This window comes from Mangifera indica, chromosome 1 (genome assembly GCF_011075055.1).
Source record: "Mangifera indica cultivar Alphonso chromosome 1, CATAS_Mindica_2.1, whole genome shotgun sequence".
NCBI lineage: Eukaryota > Viridiplantae > Streptophyta > Magnoliopsida > Sapindales > Anacardiaceae > Mangifera > Mangifera indica.
The window spans coordinates 18,991,891-19,010,969 of NC_058137.1; the positions used below are offsets into that span (position 1 = coordinate 18,991,891).

At 31.5% G+C, this 19,079-nt stretch overlaps 1 protein-coding gene across 1 annotated transcript; it reads left to right on the forward strand.

Annotated features, from left to right (window-relative positions):
- The first annotated feature begins 301 nt into the window (after window positions 1–301).
- On the forward strand, window positions 302–18,346 carry LOC123220704 (MADS-box transcription factor 23-like). The gene is made up of 7 exons (XM_044643297.1): window positions 302–483; window positions 9,235–9,313; window positions 9,803–9,864; window positions 17,648–17,747; window positions 17,855–17,896; window positions 18,000–18,083; window positions 18,194–18,346. Exons 1-7 carry the CDS (start codon window positions 302–304, stop codon window positions 18,344–18,346), a joined length of 702 nt encoding a protein of 233 aa, XP_044499232.1.
- The last annotated feature ends 733 nt before the right edge of the window (window positions 18,347–19,079 follow it).

Genomic DNA, 19,079 nt, shown 5'->3' on the forward strand with positions numbered 1-19,079 from the left:
ATCCGTAGTCTAAAATCATGATATCCCTGTTGTAACCTCACAGTTCTTCGAAATCACTCCATTAATTTCCCCAATAAGCATTTATGCGCGCCCCCACAATCACTTGCTTGCTTATAAAGCTGTTGATGGCCACTAAAATCAATAACTGATCCTTTCTAAATCCTCCAGGGGGCTCACAACAGTAAGTTCTTCTAATTTCTTCTGTTTATGGTTGTAATATTAATCCTTGATTTATCCTTTCAAATGATCCAATCCTGTCTCTTTTCACACTGTGATCAGAAACCCTAGGACACAACTGACAATGGGAAGGGGAAAGATTGCGATCCGTAGGATTGAAAATTCTACGAGCAGGCAAGTAACTTTCTCTAAGAGGAGAAAAGGATTGATTAAAAAAGCAAAAGAGCTGGCAATTCTCTGTGATGCAGAAGTTGGACTTGTCATCTTCTCAAGCACAGGAAAGCTATATGAATTTGCAAGCACCAGGTTTGACTTGTTTTATTCGTTTTTTTTTTTTTTTTCTATTCCTATTAATAAGCCAAAATGCTTTAGAATCAATAAAGTCTTCGGACCTGAAGTCATATCTTCCTAACCCTTCATGACTACAGAAATGTTAAGCTTATGAAAACTTTAACTGGTTTCTTTCTGCTGTTTATAGATTTCCTTACATTTGATAATAGTCATAAAGATTTGTGTTAACTAGGGTTCAGGTTTGGACTAGAACATATTTTGCAAAGGTATCACGTTCATTATTTCTAGCATAAAGATGAAGCTTTAATAGGACGGCATGGCCATAGGTTGCCATCTCTGTCTTCTATAGAAATATGAAGAGGCAAATCATGTTTAGAAGAAATAGTATCAAACATATATACATGGGATAGTTTGGCTTAAAGCTCATTCGGTACCATCGACTGCATTATCAAAACCATCATCAAGCCAAGTCTGGTAATAGCAGGAGTAAAATGATAAAATATAGTTGCTTTATAATGTGTTTTATCATAACTCTCACAGTCGCACTCGGGCTTCGGCTATAGCTAGGAGTGTAGCTTCCAGGATCACAGTTTAACAAGGTAAAGTGAGCATGAAATCTTGTTTTATATGTAGTGCTGACACTATAGGAATAGATAAGGGAATACTGCAAGAAAACAAATAATATTAATGATATGATAGGACTTATTCATCGTTATCTTTGAGTGACATAAGGAATGAAAAGGGACTATCTTCTTATGGTGGCAGTTGTGAAGAGTTGCATTCAACACCAAATAAGAAAAAGAGGGGCGCGCGATACACAAAAAGATATACAACTGAATCTAGCAGTCCCTAGCCCTTCCCTTATTCTAGGGGTGTCAAATTTGGATTTAATTTGTTAATTGAGCTGAACTTTTTCTACATGCGTATCTCCATTTAGGACTTCAATGTTCCTTAAATAATACAACTAACGATCGGATTAGGTTAATTTAACATCATCAGCTCATGGATTCTATTACATATGTATAGCGCCTTAGCCAAGAGGAAATCTTGCTTTCTATATAACACAATTTTGTCAGATAAGAAATTCGTTTGAGTAGTTATTTTCCTGAGCTTAATGGTGAGCAAACTTTTTGTTCTTGTACCGATTAGAGGAGTGTGATATATATCATTGACTCTCCATGCCTGTAGGTTGCTTTTCTAATTGTTGAGGGAAACTCATGATTAATCATCGTATGATCCCATTAACAGTCACATTTTTGTTCTTGTACCAGTTAGAGGAGTGTGATATATATCATAGACCCTCCATGCCTGTAGGTTGCTTTTCTAATTGTTGAGGGAAACTCATGATTAATCATCGTATGATCCCATTAACAGTCACATCTAAGGTAGTGATATCTCATTGAGCAAGTGAAAATTAGTGTCATTTGCATGCTTTAAGGGAGTCCAATTAGTACAACTAGTTATAGTGTTAGGTATATAATTTTATCATATCCTGATCCAAAAGCTAATATTAAATTTCGATATAGGACAACTAACATATATATTTTGTATTATCATTCTCCACATTGGTCATTAATAAGGATTATTTTCTCCACTGACAAAGGTGGCGTCAGAAAAAAGAAAAAGTTAATTATGATTAATAATTAATTTAAAAGTTTAATTGATTATGAGCAATGTTGAGTATATTTATAATAAGTATAATACATTATCAGTGATAATGTATTATAATATAATTGATTATTATTTTATCGTTAATTTAAAATTATTCAATCATATAATAATATATCATAACTTTATACTAATAGTTATTATAAATACACATTATTTTATTAATTGATTATATATTAAAAAGAATTATTTTTACCTTATGTAGTGAGTCTACATCTTTTTTGTCAAACAGTTCAGCATTCTTATCCTTTTTAGGCAGCTTCAAGGACTTTAGATCAAGTTAAATGTACAGCAATCATTCAACTTCTTAATTAAAAATATTATACTGCCCCCACTCTTATCTATATACTCAGTTCTTGTGCATATCATAAATCAATATTAGATATTGATAGTGACCAGTTAAAACAAATTACAAATGATGTTATAGTGTAGAGGGACAATAATCCGTATGACTGACTCACCAGGTTGTGTATCCTTCAAAAAAATTTAACATAAATTTTTTCTTACTGCTTTCAAGTGTGCAAACTGAGGTTCTCTTATGTGTAACATATTTCAGACGATATCATGTTCATAACAATCAACTATTCATTGAACTTGATGTTGAATTCTTCTAGCTATTTTTAACCCTGTTATCGGTGATATTTTTCCCATCTATATGATTTCACCATTTACCGCTTTGTCAATTTAAAACCATTCAGTATTTGAGCATATAAATGTTGAGGTTGCAACAACCAAAAGTGTTTATAAAACTTAATGACAAGAATTTTGACTTTTAAAATCTGATCTTTGCAAGATATTAAATTAGAGTTGCTCAATAATCAAATAAATTTAAGGTAATGAAATAGCAGGCTCATAAGACATGCAAAATTTATGTAGTTTGGCAATGTCGTTATGTCCATAGAAGTGTCGTAATTATTATTAATTTCAAGAAAATCCATTTGAACTAATACATTATGTGAACTAGGGTTTCTTTTATATATTGATTGTGAGTAACCCAAAATTACAATAATGTCTTGATTGAAAAAATTCAATCCACCTGATAGAACGAGCTTTCATAGATGGAATGTTCATTCTGCTCTTCAACCTTTCTTGTTGTGCATGGAACGACCTCGTTCCCCCTCCCCATTCCACTCATTAGAATGACTAAGATACTTCTAGTAATGGCAATGACAAATTTGTTGATTGGCTTGTTCTACTCTTCTACGATGTTTATTGTTCCTAGCTACAAACAATCCTCTTCTAAAATTTCATCATCTAGAATTCTTGTTCTTAAATGATAGAATGTTTGTTCCATCGTTTTGTGGACTTCAAGTAAAATAGATCTTTGAATATTAGCCACAACATTTGGTAATCTCCACCTTAGTGAATATTCTCACCCTTACAAGGTATGCTCAACCTTGAAAAAACATACTCTCCAACTAAAGCTCTAACCTGCTTAGCAAGTATTGACTTGGAGTAAGTCCACACAATTTGTGACCTCCAATGCTAACTCCTTTTTCAACATATCTAGTGCATTATCTTTGGTGTGCACTTTCATCAATAGAATCTCACCACAAGAAACCAATTTTCTAATGTTATGGTATGTCACATCGATGTGCTTGGTTCAAGAATAATATATTTAATTCTTTGATAGCACAGTGGTACTCTGATTGTCACAATATAAACTAAGGGTTTTTTGCTAAAAATAATATATGACATTAATCGCTTTAATTGTAATGCTTCTATAGCCACCTCTGTTACCATCATGTATTTACTCTCAGTGATGGATAATGCAATTACACTTTCTAAAGTCAACCTCTAGCTAATTTTACCATTTGAAATTGAAAATACATAGCATGTAGTGGACATTCTAAAATCTATATCTTTAGCATAGTCTAAATCTACATAACCAACAACAAAAACTAAACTATTAACTATGTCAAAGCAAATCTCATAATATTTTATGCATATTCAATATAGCCATCTTGTCAAAGATTACAACCTTACCATCACCTTTTATGTCTTAAGATTCAATAATCTATACCTTTTTACTCTATTATCATAACTGATAAAGATGTATTTTTCAGATATTGAATCAAATCTTAATATTTTATTGTTGAGAATGTATGCATAAATTGGACAACTAAACACTCGAAGTATAGAATAATCAATTTTTTTTTACCAATCTAAACTTCTTATACAGATTTTTCTTCCAATTTCCTTAAGGGTTACCTATTAACTATGAAACATGTAGTATTAACTACTTCTACCTAGAACTTTTTAGATAATTCTACTTGTAATCAGGTAAACCTAGCTTTTCTTAGCAAAGTTATATTTATCCTTTCTATTACCCCATTATGTTGTAGAGTTATTGTAAATGTGAAATTTTTTTAATTTCTTGCTTCTTACTAAATTATGTGAACTCATTGGACATGTACTCACTCTTCTCGTCAAACATAAGACATTTAACACTCACTCAAGTCTACTTCTCAACTTTGGATTTCTATTCTTTGAACTTTGAGAATACCTCTTATGTGTTTCTTATAAAATTAACCCAAACTTGAGGAGAAGCCATCAATAAAAGTCACAAAGTACTTGGCTCCACCTTTCATTGGTATTTATGTTGGACCTTATACATCTAAATGAACATACTCTAATACATCTTTGCTTTTGTGTGGGAAGACTTTGAATTAAACCTTATTTTGTTCATAAATGTAGAATTTGCATAAACAAAACTGACACTGTTTGGTCCCTTCCAACAACTTTCTTTTATTGAGTTCATACAGGCCATGCTCATTGATATGCCTTAAATACATATGTCATAGTTTGATGATATTCAAGTTAGCTGCTGGAAAAGAAAATGTAGAACCATCGCCTATAATTATACTACCTATGAGTTTGTACATCTTGTTATCTATTCGTTTTTTTATCATAACTGTCATATCCCTTACTAAAACCTTTAGAATTCTATTACTTTGAGCTACTGAAAACCCATACATTGTCTTCTCTAACTACTCTAAAATATTAGGTTCTTTTCAATTTTGGCATATGTTTAACAATTTGTAATGTTCTAATTTACCATCCAATATCTTTATTTTAACAGTCACTATCTCTACTACTTTATAGGAATGATTCTAACCCAGAACAATACTACTAGCATCACATACCTTATAACTTTAGAATCACTATTTGTGAGCAGTATAATGTGAAGAAAATGATGAATCTAAAATCCAATTATCTTTTAGAGAATTATTGGTTAACCATATAAACCAATTGTAAACCCTTATAACACAACATATCAGTTTTTACACTAGTAGAACTTGAAGCAATGTCTTTCTACTTGTCAATCCCTTAATTTTTTAGTAATGAGAGATCTTTCTTCCATTGTCCCTTCTAACGACACTTGAAGCATTCCTCCTTCGCTCTCAATTTTGACCTTCCTTTAGATTTTTCTCTCATTTGTCCCTTATCTCTTCTTCTACCTCTTCTATGTTCAGAACTTGCTAACAAACCTTTTGCTCTAAAGTTCCCTGTCTCTAACTTTTGCACTTTTGCTTTGTTTAATAGAATCTTAAAACTGAAATTCATAATCAAGTGTCTCCTCCCAAATATCAATGCAATAGTCAAGCAATTGAACAAAGATATTAAAAATTTAAAAAAAATTTGCCTTGTCCTCATCATCTAATTTAGCATGCATGTGCAACAAATCATTGACCTTCTCATTGAACTAAGTTATATGTTCTTCTAAGTCTCCACCTTCTTCCATTTTAAATTGGAACAAGTCATGTTTCATGCATGAATGGATTACTGTTGACTTTCTTGGACATGAACAAACTCTCTAATTTTAATCTCAAACTTTGGTTGTCTTCTCGTTGACTAAATCATAGATTATTGAATTTATCAAACACATATGGTTTGTATTGAAGGTGAAAACTTCCATGTCCTACCATTTTTCTTCCAACATATCAGTTGGTTCCATTCCTTTCAATGTCTTGTGTACTTTATTCTATGTTAATAAGTCTGAAACTCTTAACTACCATAAATTAAAATTCCCGTTATTGTTGAACTTGTCAAACTTTGATTGCACACTTAATCCGTTCATCTTAACTTGGCTTTAATACCAATTATTTACTTTTAAAATCTAATATTTGTGAGATATTGAATTAGAGTTGCATAATAACCAAAGAGGAAAATTCAAGGCAATAAAATATCAATCTCAAAAGGAACATGAATTTATAAGATTCAACAATGTGTCTATGTCCGCAGAGCTGTCATTGTTATTATTAATTTGAAAAAAAATCTTTTTAAATTGCTACAGTATGCAACTAGGGTTTCTCTTGATAATCAGAGTAACCCAAAATTATAATAAGGTCTCAACTAAAAAAACCTTTAATCTACCCGGTGAAACATCATCTATGGAATGTATGTTCTACTCTTCAACCTTGCTTGTTATACATGGAATGACCTTGTTCCCCTTTTCATTCTATTTCTTGCAAATCAAACGCTACAAACATGCTTGAATGGATACATTCTCCTTGGAATAATTAAAATGCTTCTTACATGAGCAACTACAAATTTATGGAATGGCTTGTTTTGCTCTTTTAAAATGCCTAGAACGGTTGTTCCTAGTTTGGAATGACCCTGTTTTGAAACTTTGTTGTCTAGAACATCTATTCCATTATCCTAGAAACTTCAAGTGAAATAGTTATGCCAAAATGAGCCACAATATTTAACAGTGAAATCTTTGAAATAATCTTCATTTGCTTTTGATTTTGTTCTCTAATCTTGCGCTAGCCACAAAGAATTTTTGGTTGATTGAACAACTTTGAAATAAATCTCAAATCATTGAAGCATTCGTGGTTTCCTTCTTTTAAGAGTATACTACCACTAGTCATCAATAATAGTTCATAAATGTTAGGATCTGAATTTTTCATGAGCAAAGGATTATTAAATTTGTTTGTATTTTATGATTAAAATATTTGAAATAATCAACATTTTGAAATACTTAAGGATATTAGTACTGCATTTAATCGTAATCTTTAACTTATAAAACTACAATGAAACAGCTAAACTCAATTAAAGTTAAATGCATACTTGTCTTGTAGCTACACTAATTTCAAAATATTTTTTCCTTGTGATTTTTTTTTCTAATGAACTACATCTTAATGTCTATGAACAAGAATATCGTTGGAAATTTTTTGTTTTTGTTTTTTTTTTTTAAATACTTCTCTGGATAAGGATTGGAACTGATACATCATACCTGACCATCTGTTTTTTTTTTTTTCTTGCTCTTTTGTATTTTACTTCTTCTTAATTTCATCTAAATAGCAAAATGTTGAATCTTTAGAATTTTAATATAACATAGGCCAAATATATATAAGTAGAAGAGTGTTGAGACAGATAAACCCTTTGGTTGGACGACGCCAGCTATGTATACCCACACGAGAGTAAATACTCCTATTATTAAAATTAAGATCCCACAATTTAATTTTAACACCATAGAAACTTTTATTTCACTGCCTATAGGAAAGATGGACTAGGTGAGGGAGGTAAGAATTGTCTGTCAAAATTAAAGTCGTTAATCCGGCTTATATGTGTAATCCCTTTTAAAAAAAACGAAAAATGTTTTTAAATTTTTGGTTGATAGTAAGCAGTAAAATCGTGTGAATTAGTTCAAAGTGAAAATCTCCCATGAGAACTTGTGACTCTTTATCCATATTACACTCTTGAGGGATTGGACAGAGTGATTATAGATAGATTAATTGAGTTTGGTTATCAGAATCTCATATATGGTTAGAAAGAGAACTTATGACCCCTGTATTTTTTTAACAACCTTGATCCAGTACTGTGAGGTATCTAATGTATTGAGTAATTTTAGACAAATAAGGAGAGCACGGAGTATCAGAATTTCACGGTAGCGCATAGGATTTATTACGTATATTAGGATTTCTGCATTAGCTGGTATCCTAGAATTCATGCATTTTCTTTTGTTTCCTTTCACAATATTGTTAATCTTGTAATAGATCTCTGTTAGAACTAGTTAAACAAATATAGACAATTACGAAGCACTCAAGGGTAGCTATAAAGAGAGATTGAGGAAGGAGAGAGGGAAAGAAAATTTGAGTTTATGCAGATTAGCTGTGGACAACCTTAGGCTGATGAGGGAGGTTTCTGGCATCTCAAATGACGGGAATTGGGAGACTTTGGCTCCTCGATTTTCGGTTTATCCTTGTAAATATTTTTTTATCAATAAAATCACTTTTGTTTGTTTATTTGTTTTGTTGTTTGCTGTTTTTATTTAAAATTGGTTGGTTTCTAACAAATTGGTGTCAAAACAGTTATGAATTCTAAGGACGAAGAAGATGACTTTCTAATTTTTCCACCTTGAGGGCAATGTGGTTCTCAAAAGACGGATAATATTAGGACTAATGAAATAAATATATGCAATTATGAAATACTCAAGGATAGTTATGAAATGAGTAATTATAAAAGAGAGACTGAAGTATGATAGAGGGAAAGAAAACTTGAGTTTATGCAACTTCTCTGTGGATAGTCTTAAGACTGATAAGGGAGGTTTTCTACGTTGTGAATGGCTAAAATTGGGAGGTCAAGTCTCCTCAAATCATTGGTTTATCCTTATAAATATCCTTTTATCGATAAAATTGTTTATGTTGTTTGCTATTTTTTATTAAAGTTGATGCAGTATCATATGCCAATGGATTGATGATGCAAGTCAAATGAATCAGAGCTAAACAATTTGCCAAACAAGTTTTTAACGATGAATTTTAATTAGTTTTTACATTAGGTATAGTTAAGAGACGAAAGATTTAAGAAAATTATTGGTTTTTTTTCCAGTTACCAGAGTAATCTTTGAACTAGCTTTAAAAACTTGTAAATTCACACATATACTAGAGTAGTCAATTTACTTTTAACAAATATAAAATGTAGTCAAGCCTGTTCTGAAAACAAACCGAGAACCTTGGCATACACACATATATAATGTACTCAATTTACTGCGGCTTTTCTTCTTGCATTTCCATGGTCTGTGTTTCTGCTATATAAATTGAAGATGTACAATCAATTATACAAGAATCTAATCATTTCATTTGCTTACCGCAGCATGAAACAAGTTTTTGAAAGATATAATGACTTAAAAGAGGACCATCAGCAATTGTTGAATCCACCATCAGAAGTCAAGGTATACTTCATGAACTACATTTTCAGCTTTCAGATTAAGTTTTTCCAGCAAATTATGTAGCCGCGTGTATTTGAGATGTTTTGACGCACCACAATGGACAATAATTCTCAAGTGCAGGTCAACTAAATCATGAATTTAACATATCATCAACAAACAAATAGCTAATTAATTATAGTCTCCATCAAGCAACATCCATGCAGTATTTGTTGTCTGCGCAAAATCCTATGTGAAGGGTATTGATGTTCACTCTTAGGAATTACCGTAAGCATGCTCCATTTTGATAGCTAAAATGTCTGCTTTGGTTTGGTCTGTTCCCTCTGCCTTTGCAAGTTAATGTGTGATGAAACATGTAGATTGTTCAAAAGCTTTGTTGCTTATCATGCTTTACTTCATCTTATGGACATATGATTTGTAAAAATAACATTACACTTCCATGAAAATAAACAAAATCTTAAAATTATGCATTAATTTGTGTTATTGTTCTGCTAGTTCTGGCAAAGGGAGGCATCGATGTTACGGCAACAACTACATAATTTGCAAGAAAATCATCGGTACATGTTCTTTCTCCTAGAGCCAACCTAGAACTACACGTGTGTTGCTAGCTGGTAACATGATTGACAATGAAATGTTTAAATTTTGAAATATTAGTTATGTTAGTAGCGAAAAATAATACACAAAACGATTGACGACTAAAAATACATATATCCATCAACAATTAAAAAAGATTGGTATAAAGAAATGGGTTCTCTAACAATTGAAACTATATGTACCTAGAAATACCTTATAAAAAAATGAATGAACCAGCAAAATTGGAGTGATAAATAAGATGCTCTGGTTAAATTTCGGGCATCCTACTTGGCACTGAGATGGTCTCATGCATGTCCCTAGCTGACCGATATTTATGTGCTTGATATTACTTAATAATCATAGAAGCAGTAAGAATTCAGTTTAATTTATATACATTTCAATTACTAGAAGTATCAAATTATAGTGATCAATATTGTTTGTTACCAACAATTACTCAATTTCTTACAAATTAACATTAGTATTCAATGCTGTCAAATCTTATATTCTACTACAAGATTGTTTTATAATAGTACGACATTGAAAGGGAAATTAATTAAAATAAGCAAAAATTTATCCGTTTATACGTTTTTAGGCCAACATAAAAAAGTTTTATCAAATTAAGCAAACACTAATTTTTTTACCCTTTTTACCCTTATGTTGAAAAACCAAGTAAAAATATTTTTTCTAAGAATGTGCGTCGGTTTATGGTGGTTAGGAATTTTACAATGAAACCCTAAATATGTCGAATTATGTATATGAATGTTTTTGAATGTTTTGAATGGTATAAAATGATGTAGTTTCGATGTTAATGGATATCTGGAAGTGTAGCCGTTGAGAGACAAAAGCGCGCAAATTTACAGTGCCGCGCAAATCGCGTAAACACTGTTCACACTGCATAAATACTGTTCACACCACGCAAATACTGTTCACATCGCGTAAACACAGATATCATAGTCTGCAAACAGGATTTTTGCGCGGTTTGAACAGTGTTTGCGCGGTATAAACAGTGTTACGTTGTGTGAACAGTGTTTGTGCAGTTGGCGGCGCTGTGAATTTGAGCGCTTTTGTCTCTCAACGGCTACGCTTCCAGAGATCCATTAACATCGAAACTACATCATTTTATACCATTCGAAACATTCAAAAACATCTATATACATAATTCGACATATTTAGGATCCATACCATGCACATTCTCAGAAAAAATATTTTTATTTGGTTTTTCAACATAAGGGTAAAAAGGGTAAAAAAAATACGGTTTGCTTATTTTGGTAAAACTTTTCTAGATTGGCTTAAAAACGTATAAACGCTTAAAATTTTGCTTATTTTAATTAATCACCCTTGAAATAACCCTGAAATCTCTTTATTGAATAATCATGCACCAAGAAAATATACATAAATATATATAGAAGAATGTCGTTAAAATATATAAGATTATATATGGGTTATTTATTGTTTCTTGTCAAATTTTGAATTCGTTCTTTGTAAAGATTGTTGTGCTTCTATTGAGGGATCTAGGCTTAATAATACATCTCAAATATACAAAAAATACAATTTATTCATGTACATGATATCAGAGCTAGTATATCCTTTTGCACGATATTAGTTTAAAATCAACACTTGTCACTCCTAAAACTTGGGTTTTAATATTTTTTTCCTATTACAATTGTCACCTTTGAGAACTATCATATGCACCTCACCAGAAAGGAGGATTGTCTTCTTGGTCAATTATTCTTTTCTCGATCGGCAATTGTCGGAAATATATATTGGACTTACAAGTGTGAAGATTGAAACCCATGTTACACAAAACCAATTGGTTTATGTTAAGGTTCAATTCACACACTTATATACCACTCTCTTATGTTTTACTTATTAGATGTGGGACTCTTTCTTTATTCTTTATTTGAGTCTCCAACACCCTCGTTTAAGTGCAAGCACTTAGGCTGTTAAATCTGCCTCTCGGCTCAGCCGATTCTTGGTTGGGTGCATTGTCACTTATATCCAGGAACACTTAGGCAGTTAAACCCGCCGTTTGACTTGTACTCTGATACCATATCGAAAATATATATTGGGCTTACAAGTGTGAAGATTGAAACTCATGTTACACAAAACCAATTGGCTTATGTTAAGGCCCAATCCACATACTTATATACCACTCTCTTATGTTCTACTTATTAAATGTGGGACTCTTTTTTTATTCTTTATTTGAGTCTCCAACAGCAATGTTCTTTCCTATTTTCCGACTAAAAACGTGTTTGCCTATGGGTTCCTTCTCATAAATTATCCTATTTTGGCATTGTTCACTTTTTTTGGAAGTTCTCTCTTTTCCCAGTTGTTCTCTCTTTTTTTAAGCCATTTAACAGTGTTGTCATGGGTTTTGTTTCATTATGGCTCTTTTTCTGGGCACAGACAATCTTGAGTTATGTATTTCGGCAACTAAAAGAAGGTTTCCCTCTCTCTCACGGATTCTATCTTTTAACAACTAACAAATATTTTGTGATCTGTCATAATTTGTTCTTTAGTGATCTCATGCATTGGATCTCCAGCAATTGATAATCTAGATGTTTGGCGTGTTTTTATTTGATGTTGACCTTTGCATATTTGTTTTACTGTAGCTTGGAGTTGTCGTTTTTGTTTAATTTGGCTTGGAGGTATTAACATTTGCAAATTGGTTTATTTTGATTTAGATATTACTCTACATTTGACATATAATTGTTTGTGTTGGACCAGTCTATCGGTGTTTGTGTTGGGCCTATTGAAGTGGTTACGTTAGGTCAAGATATTGGTTGCACTTAGTCAAGTGAAGTTGAATTGAATTGTTTACTGTGTCTTGATGCCTTAATTTGGTGGTTAATTTTGGACTGATTATCTTGAGTTAGGCCCCCATTCATTAATTGACATTGTGGTTGGAGTTAACTTTTAGTTCAATGGAGAAATAGACATTTCAAAACTCATTTGTGTTATCCTTAATGGTACTGATTATATTATTGTTTTCAAAAAATACATGGGTTCTTAAAAATAAAAAATTATGGCATTAAGTTTTTAGTAACATAACCATACCAAACAAAGGCAAAACTGAAGAGACATCCAACTATGTTTAGATGCTTAAAGAATGAAACAATAAAAATTATCATATTATTACCTAGTTTCATAATATTTGTACATAGGGCTGGATTCGAGCCGAGCCGAGCTCGGCTTGCAACCAGCTCGGGCTCAGCTCGATTTATTTATGGGCGGCTCGAGTTCGGCTCGGCTCGGCTCGATTCAGCTCGTTTTTTATTATCAAAACGACATCGTTTTTAATATATATGGATCAAAACGACGTCGTTTTGTATAAAAAAATTTTGAAAAAAATCTATCGAGTCAACCTAAGTCAGCTCGAGCTCGATCGAGTCGAGCAGAGCCCGACTCGTTTCGGGCTCGAATCGAGTCGAGCCGAGCTCGAGCTCGAGCTTGCTCGGCTCGAGTCCAGCCCTATTTGTACACCATTAATCAAGCTTCAATTTGCGCATCTCAAGACTACAAAGGAAGTTTGGGACCTATTTGTTAAATATTACTCTACTATCAATGTCATTCATCGATTTCAACATTTATTGCTTGCATCAAAAGTTGGTCAATCAATTGATAAATTATTATTTGAGATGACTATTATGTGAAACCCACTATCTTTGTCTAAGCCAAAGTGACATGATATTCAGGATGTCCTACTTTGTGCAAAACAACAAGATGAATTTAGAGTTTATTAGTATACCATAGCCTTAAATGGCTAATTTGAATAATTCAGATCCTCTTTGCTATAAAAAGGTATTTTCCTGATCTTGACACAATTTTTACAAAATTGTGTATTGAAAAAACTCGACCAGCTACCTTCTAGTTTTGTTAATTTGTTCTATCCACTAGTAATGTTCTAGCTACTCATGTCTCCTATTCATCATAGTGTAAGGTGGCTTGTCAATTCTGTTACAAACCAGGTTACATCATCTCTAAATGTTTCAAGTGGTAATCCAAGCAAGGTACTAGACAACATAATTAATCCAAGTTTAAGACTGCTAAGGCTTTTTCTAACATAGTCATTGCAACCACAAGGAGTTCGCCTTCTAGTCACTACTGTAGATTAATTTCTTAGTGTTCTAGACATTAATGCGTTAAAACAAGTCCTAGTGTAATCCATCATTGGTACCTCTATTTCTTTTATTTTATCAGTCATATTTGGTACATCCTTCCTTTGATACTTTCACTTTGCATATTGTAATTACAAGATTTTTAATTCTCATCTTTTAAATCCAAAAGATTGTTTCCTAATCTCCTATTATTCATACTATTGATAATGTTTGTTTATTTGTCAACCATATTTGTTATATGTCTACTTCTACCTTATCATTATCTGATACCTTTTTTGTTATCAAACTCTCACTAAATCTTATTTATGTTAGATAATTATGTGAATTTTTCTTAATATATATATGTATATTTTATGGATTGTTGTTATGTGAATATTTATGTTAGATATATATGTGAATTTTTCTTAATATATGTATACTTCTTTTAGATAACCTACAAATGGGATGATCTTTAGGATCAAGAAAAATTAATTGTATGTTTGAACTAACATGTTTTTAATGACCTTCCTAAATTTCGTCTATGTCTCTCAATATGTCAAAGTATGTTGTCTCTTTGTCTTCCTTTAATTGGCATTGTTGCCTTGGTTTTGCTTCATTTCTTGATTGAAGTCTTTATGTTTTAGTGATCTTTTAAGACATATTAAAAATAATACTTTTGGTTATGGTTCTTGCGAACTTGGTAAATATCATGTTTTACCTTTCAATAATATCACTTTTATTTCTTCTACTACTTTTGAGTTTATACAAACTGATATCTAGGAATCTTCTTACATAGCTATTATAGAAGATACTACTTGTTCTGTAATTTTTATTTATGATCATTTTTGTTTCACTTAAATATAATTTATGAGAAATCACTCTCCGTCAACAAAGATCTATACAACTTTTCATTGCCCTTATAAAAACTCAAGTCTCATGTGTCATTAAAACCCTTCAAACATATATTGCTATTGGGTATGTATATAGTAAACTTTTTAATCTTCTGTCCCAACATGACATATTGTTCATATATAGATGTTATCTTAGTATCTCTAAACACAATAATTTTGCTCTTATCCTAGTACCTCTCAACAAAAAAATCGTGCATAAAGCAAGCAAAGACACATTTAAAGGCATTATTCACATACTTTTTTTCATCTTTGCTTCTTGTTTTGAATGGTATTGGGGAAAAGCAACTTTCACTGTTGTCTACACAATCAATTGTATTCCCACTATAATAACTAGTAACCAAAGACTTTATGAATGTGTATGTGGTAAACTCTTTTATTACAATATTCTTCAAGTTTTTGAATCTACTTGTTTTGTCTTTTTATAACCATGTTAATGTCAAAGCTAAAATCTTGATCGAAGTTATGTTACTTTTTAGTTTATGATATTGAATATAAGGGTCATCATTGTTGGGATCTAATTTTCCAACATTTTTGTTTCTCTCAATGTGTTACTTTTTAGAAACATAAAATGTTCTCCTCTCTATTTGAGTTTCAGTTGTTGGAAGACAACTTCACCAATTTTTTGATTGGATTGTATCTTGACACATTATCTTACAATAGTAACAATGAGACTACTCCATCTTCCTTTAACCCTCTTAATGTAAGACAAGCAAATAGTCAAACTACAACTAGACTTCAAACTTATAGCCCATTTGTAGATTCTAAACTTCACTCAATTCTTCTTCAAATTCTAAGTCTCCATCCAATTCACCTTTAATTGGTAAACCTAATAGAGTCAACTACCACTCTATCTTCTTGATTATCATTATCATCCTATTATTATTTCTTTGCATGAACCTTCCTCTAACAAGGAATCCGATGTTAGTTCTCTTTGGTAGCAAGCTATGAATGAACAGTTACAAGCCTTAGTAAAAACTCATGTTGTTCTAGTTATCAAAAAGTAATAACTTTCTTCTAATAGTATAGGCTATTATTTATCCCAAGCCATAGATACTACTAATCTTTTATCCCGTGGTAGCTTGAAAGATAATATATAAAACTACCAACACTCCACTTGAGATCAATGTCAAGCTTTCTTCTATATAATGTACTATTTGGGATGATCCTACTCTTTATAAGCAATATGTTGGAATTTTTATCTATCTAACTGCCACTCGACCAAACATAACATATATTATTCATATTGTTAGTCAATTCATGATTGTTCCTTATACTACTCACTTTGCGACAATGCCTTGTATCTTATGATATAAAAGTATATAGTTTCATCGTCTTCATTTCTCTACTCTATCCTCACTTATATTATATACATATTTTGATGTTAAGTAGGTAAAGAAATAAAGACCATGAAACAATGTACTTTTAATAAATTGAATGATACAAAACATTGTTGTGAAGTGAATAGTAAGAGGAGCGGTTATAAATTGACTAACAATATAAATGATATATGTTATGTCTAGTCGAATGGCAATTAAATAGATAAGATTTTTAACCAATTGCCTATAAAAAGTGGGATCATTTAAAATTGTACTTCTTATAAGAGAAAACTTAACATTCACCTCAAATGGAATGTTAGCAATTTTGTTATTTATTAAAACCAATATGAGACAAAAGATCAATAACATATATGACATGAGATAAAAATAGCATCCACTATAAGAAGAAGATTCTAACCCTAAGAAATAATTCAAATGGCTAAGATGCAACTCCTTATAGGCAATTGGTTGAAATTTTTATCTTTCTGCCACTCAATAAGACATAGCATATGTCATTTATATTGTTAGTCATTCCATGACTACTCTTCGCATTACTCACTTGGCATCAATGTTTCGTATCCTTCAATATATTACTAATACCTTATTTCATGGTCTTCATTTCTCCACTCAGTCCTCATTTATATTACATAAATATTCTAATATTTAATGGATGAGTGATTATATGATAGACGTTTCACCATTAATTATTTCTTTCTCAAAGATTTGTTCATCCCTTAGTGTAGTAAAAAAAACATATAGTAGTTTCTTGCTTGAGTACAAAAGCATAATCAGAGCATTTGCATACATTACTTTTGAATTTCTCTAGCTAAGATGGTTATTGTAGGATATGAGGATCCCTCAATCTAATGTCACAAGCATCTATTGAGACAGTTAAAATGCCATTCTGTTCATCATAACATTTTCATAAGCACAGTTAACACATTAAGACTAAGTGCTACTTTGTTTAGCTATCCTCCTGTCAATGGCACTTTAGATCTTATTTAAATATGTTTTCGTGATTAATTAGTTGGTCTTCATCAAAATCATGTGTTACAAACTCAAGATAACTAATATTTTACCTACTTGAGTTTGAAAGAGATATTAAAATATATATAAAAATATATGGGTTATAATATATTGTTTCTTGTTATGTAAAACTTTGATTTGGATTCGCATATAGGTTATTTTGTTTCCTGCTATAGGATTTACGCTTGCATAAAAATTCATGTACAATAATACATCTCAAATATAACCAAAAAATATATATATATATATTAATAATTTATTTATAAGGAGTAGCACTATCACAAACCTCATAACGAATATCACAACGATGGACCTCTTTAAAATGATATTAGATAGTCACTCTTCTTCCCCATATATTACAAATGTCTAGTCGTTAATAGCTATAGCAAGAGCTCTACATTATGATTTATATGACAGGCTATTAATGGGAGAACAACTTTACGGTTTGAATGTCAAAGAGCTACAAAATCTGGAGAATCAATTGGAAATGAGTTTGCGGTGCATTCGTCTTAAAAAGGTCGGAATTTTCCATTTTCTATCGCATGCCATTTGTTTATAATTAATCGAGAGGCATCCCATTTGCATGTATGCATTATACTTATATGTTCTTTTAATTTTCTGCAGGAACAAATATTAACTGATGAAATACAAGAGCTAAACAGGAAGGTCTTTGTTAATTCTGAAATGACACCAGTTCTTCATTCTCTACCCTTTCTATTCACATTTAATTGACTAGTAGTACCACATACCCTTTTAATTTTCATCTCAGGGGACAATGGTACATCAGGAAAATGTTGAACTCTATAAGAAGATAAACGCCATTCGTCAAGAAAATATGGAGTTACATAAGAAGGTATATCTCAGAATTATTAGATGCAAACTAGTAAATTACGTAAATATTCATATGAAACTGTGAAATCTAAATCTCATGACTAACAATATGGTATATCATCTCTCTCTCAGGCTTATGGATCAAGGGATGTGAACGAAACAAGCGGAAATGCCTTCATTCAATACAGTTTGAACAATGGAGAAGATTCTCATATCCCAGTCCATCTTCAACTGAGCCAGCCTGCGCAACGGCCTTCTGATACATCAGAAAGAACAACAAGTTGAGGTAAAAGATTCATATTTTTCACATAGAAGAAAAAAATTAGGGAACCAATTATTGAGGGAAAAAATTTACATTTGCTACAAATCAGTAAGTTTTTTTATTTCAATATTGATCCCGGGTAAATCTCTTGGAGCTGCAGAACTAAATTAAGGAATCATCTGACTGCGATTCGCCCCAGAAATTATATGAAGAGAAGATATATGCACCAGGAGAAAGATTATCCGGATATATGTAAGTACAATGATATGAAAAATCTGACAATATATGCGACATCACATACAACATGAGCAGCTGAAGTTATCAATGAAAGTGAAATACTGTGTAAAGATGAATATATTCGAATGACTGGAATAAACCATTGTGAACATATATTGCTTCACCTGTCAAGATGTCTACAATACTGTTGAGACTAATTAGTTATACAACTTATATTCTATTCTCGTTCAGCTTTAGCAAGTTAACCTAAATTCTCTGAGTTCACTCTATATTGAATATAATATTACAGAGATTATACTATAATTAATTAAAAATCTTGTCTCCAATAATTTGTGCACAGGATCAAAAAATTATACAAAAAAAGAAGAAAAATATATGGATTCTTTTCCTGAATTGAATCAATAGAATACATTTGGTCATTTAAACAAAATCAGAGTAAAATTTGGCAATCCATGTCATTGCAAATTACAACCATTGATTAACTAAGATTGAAAACACAATTTGCAGTAATACTAACCA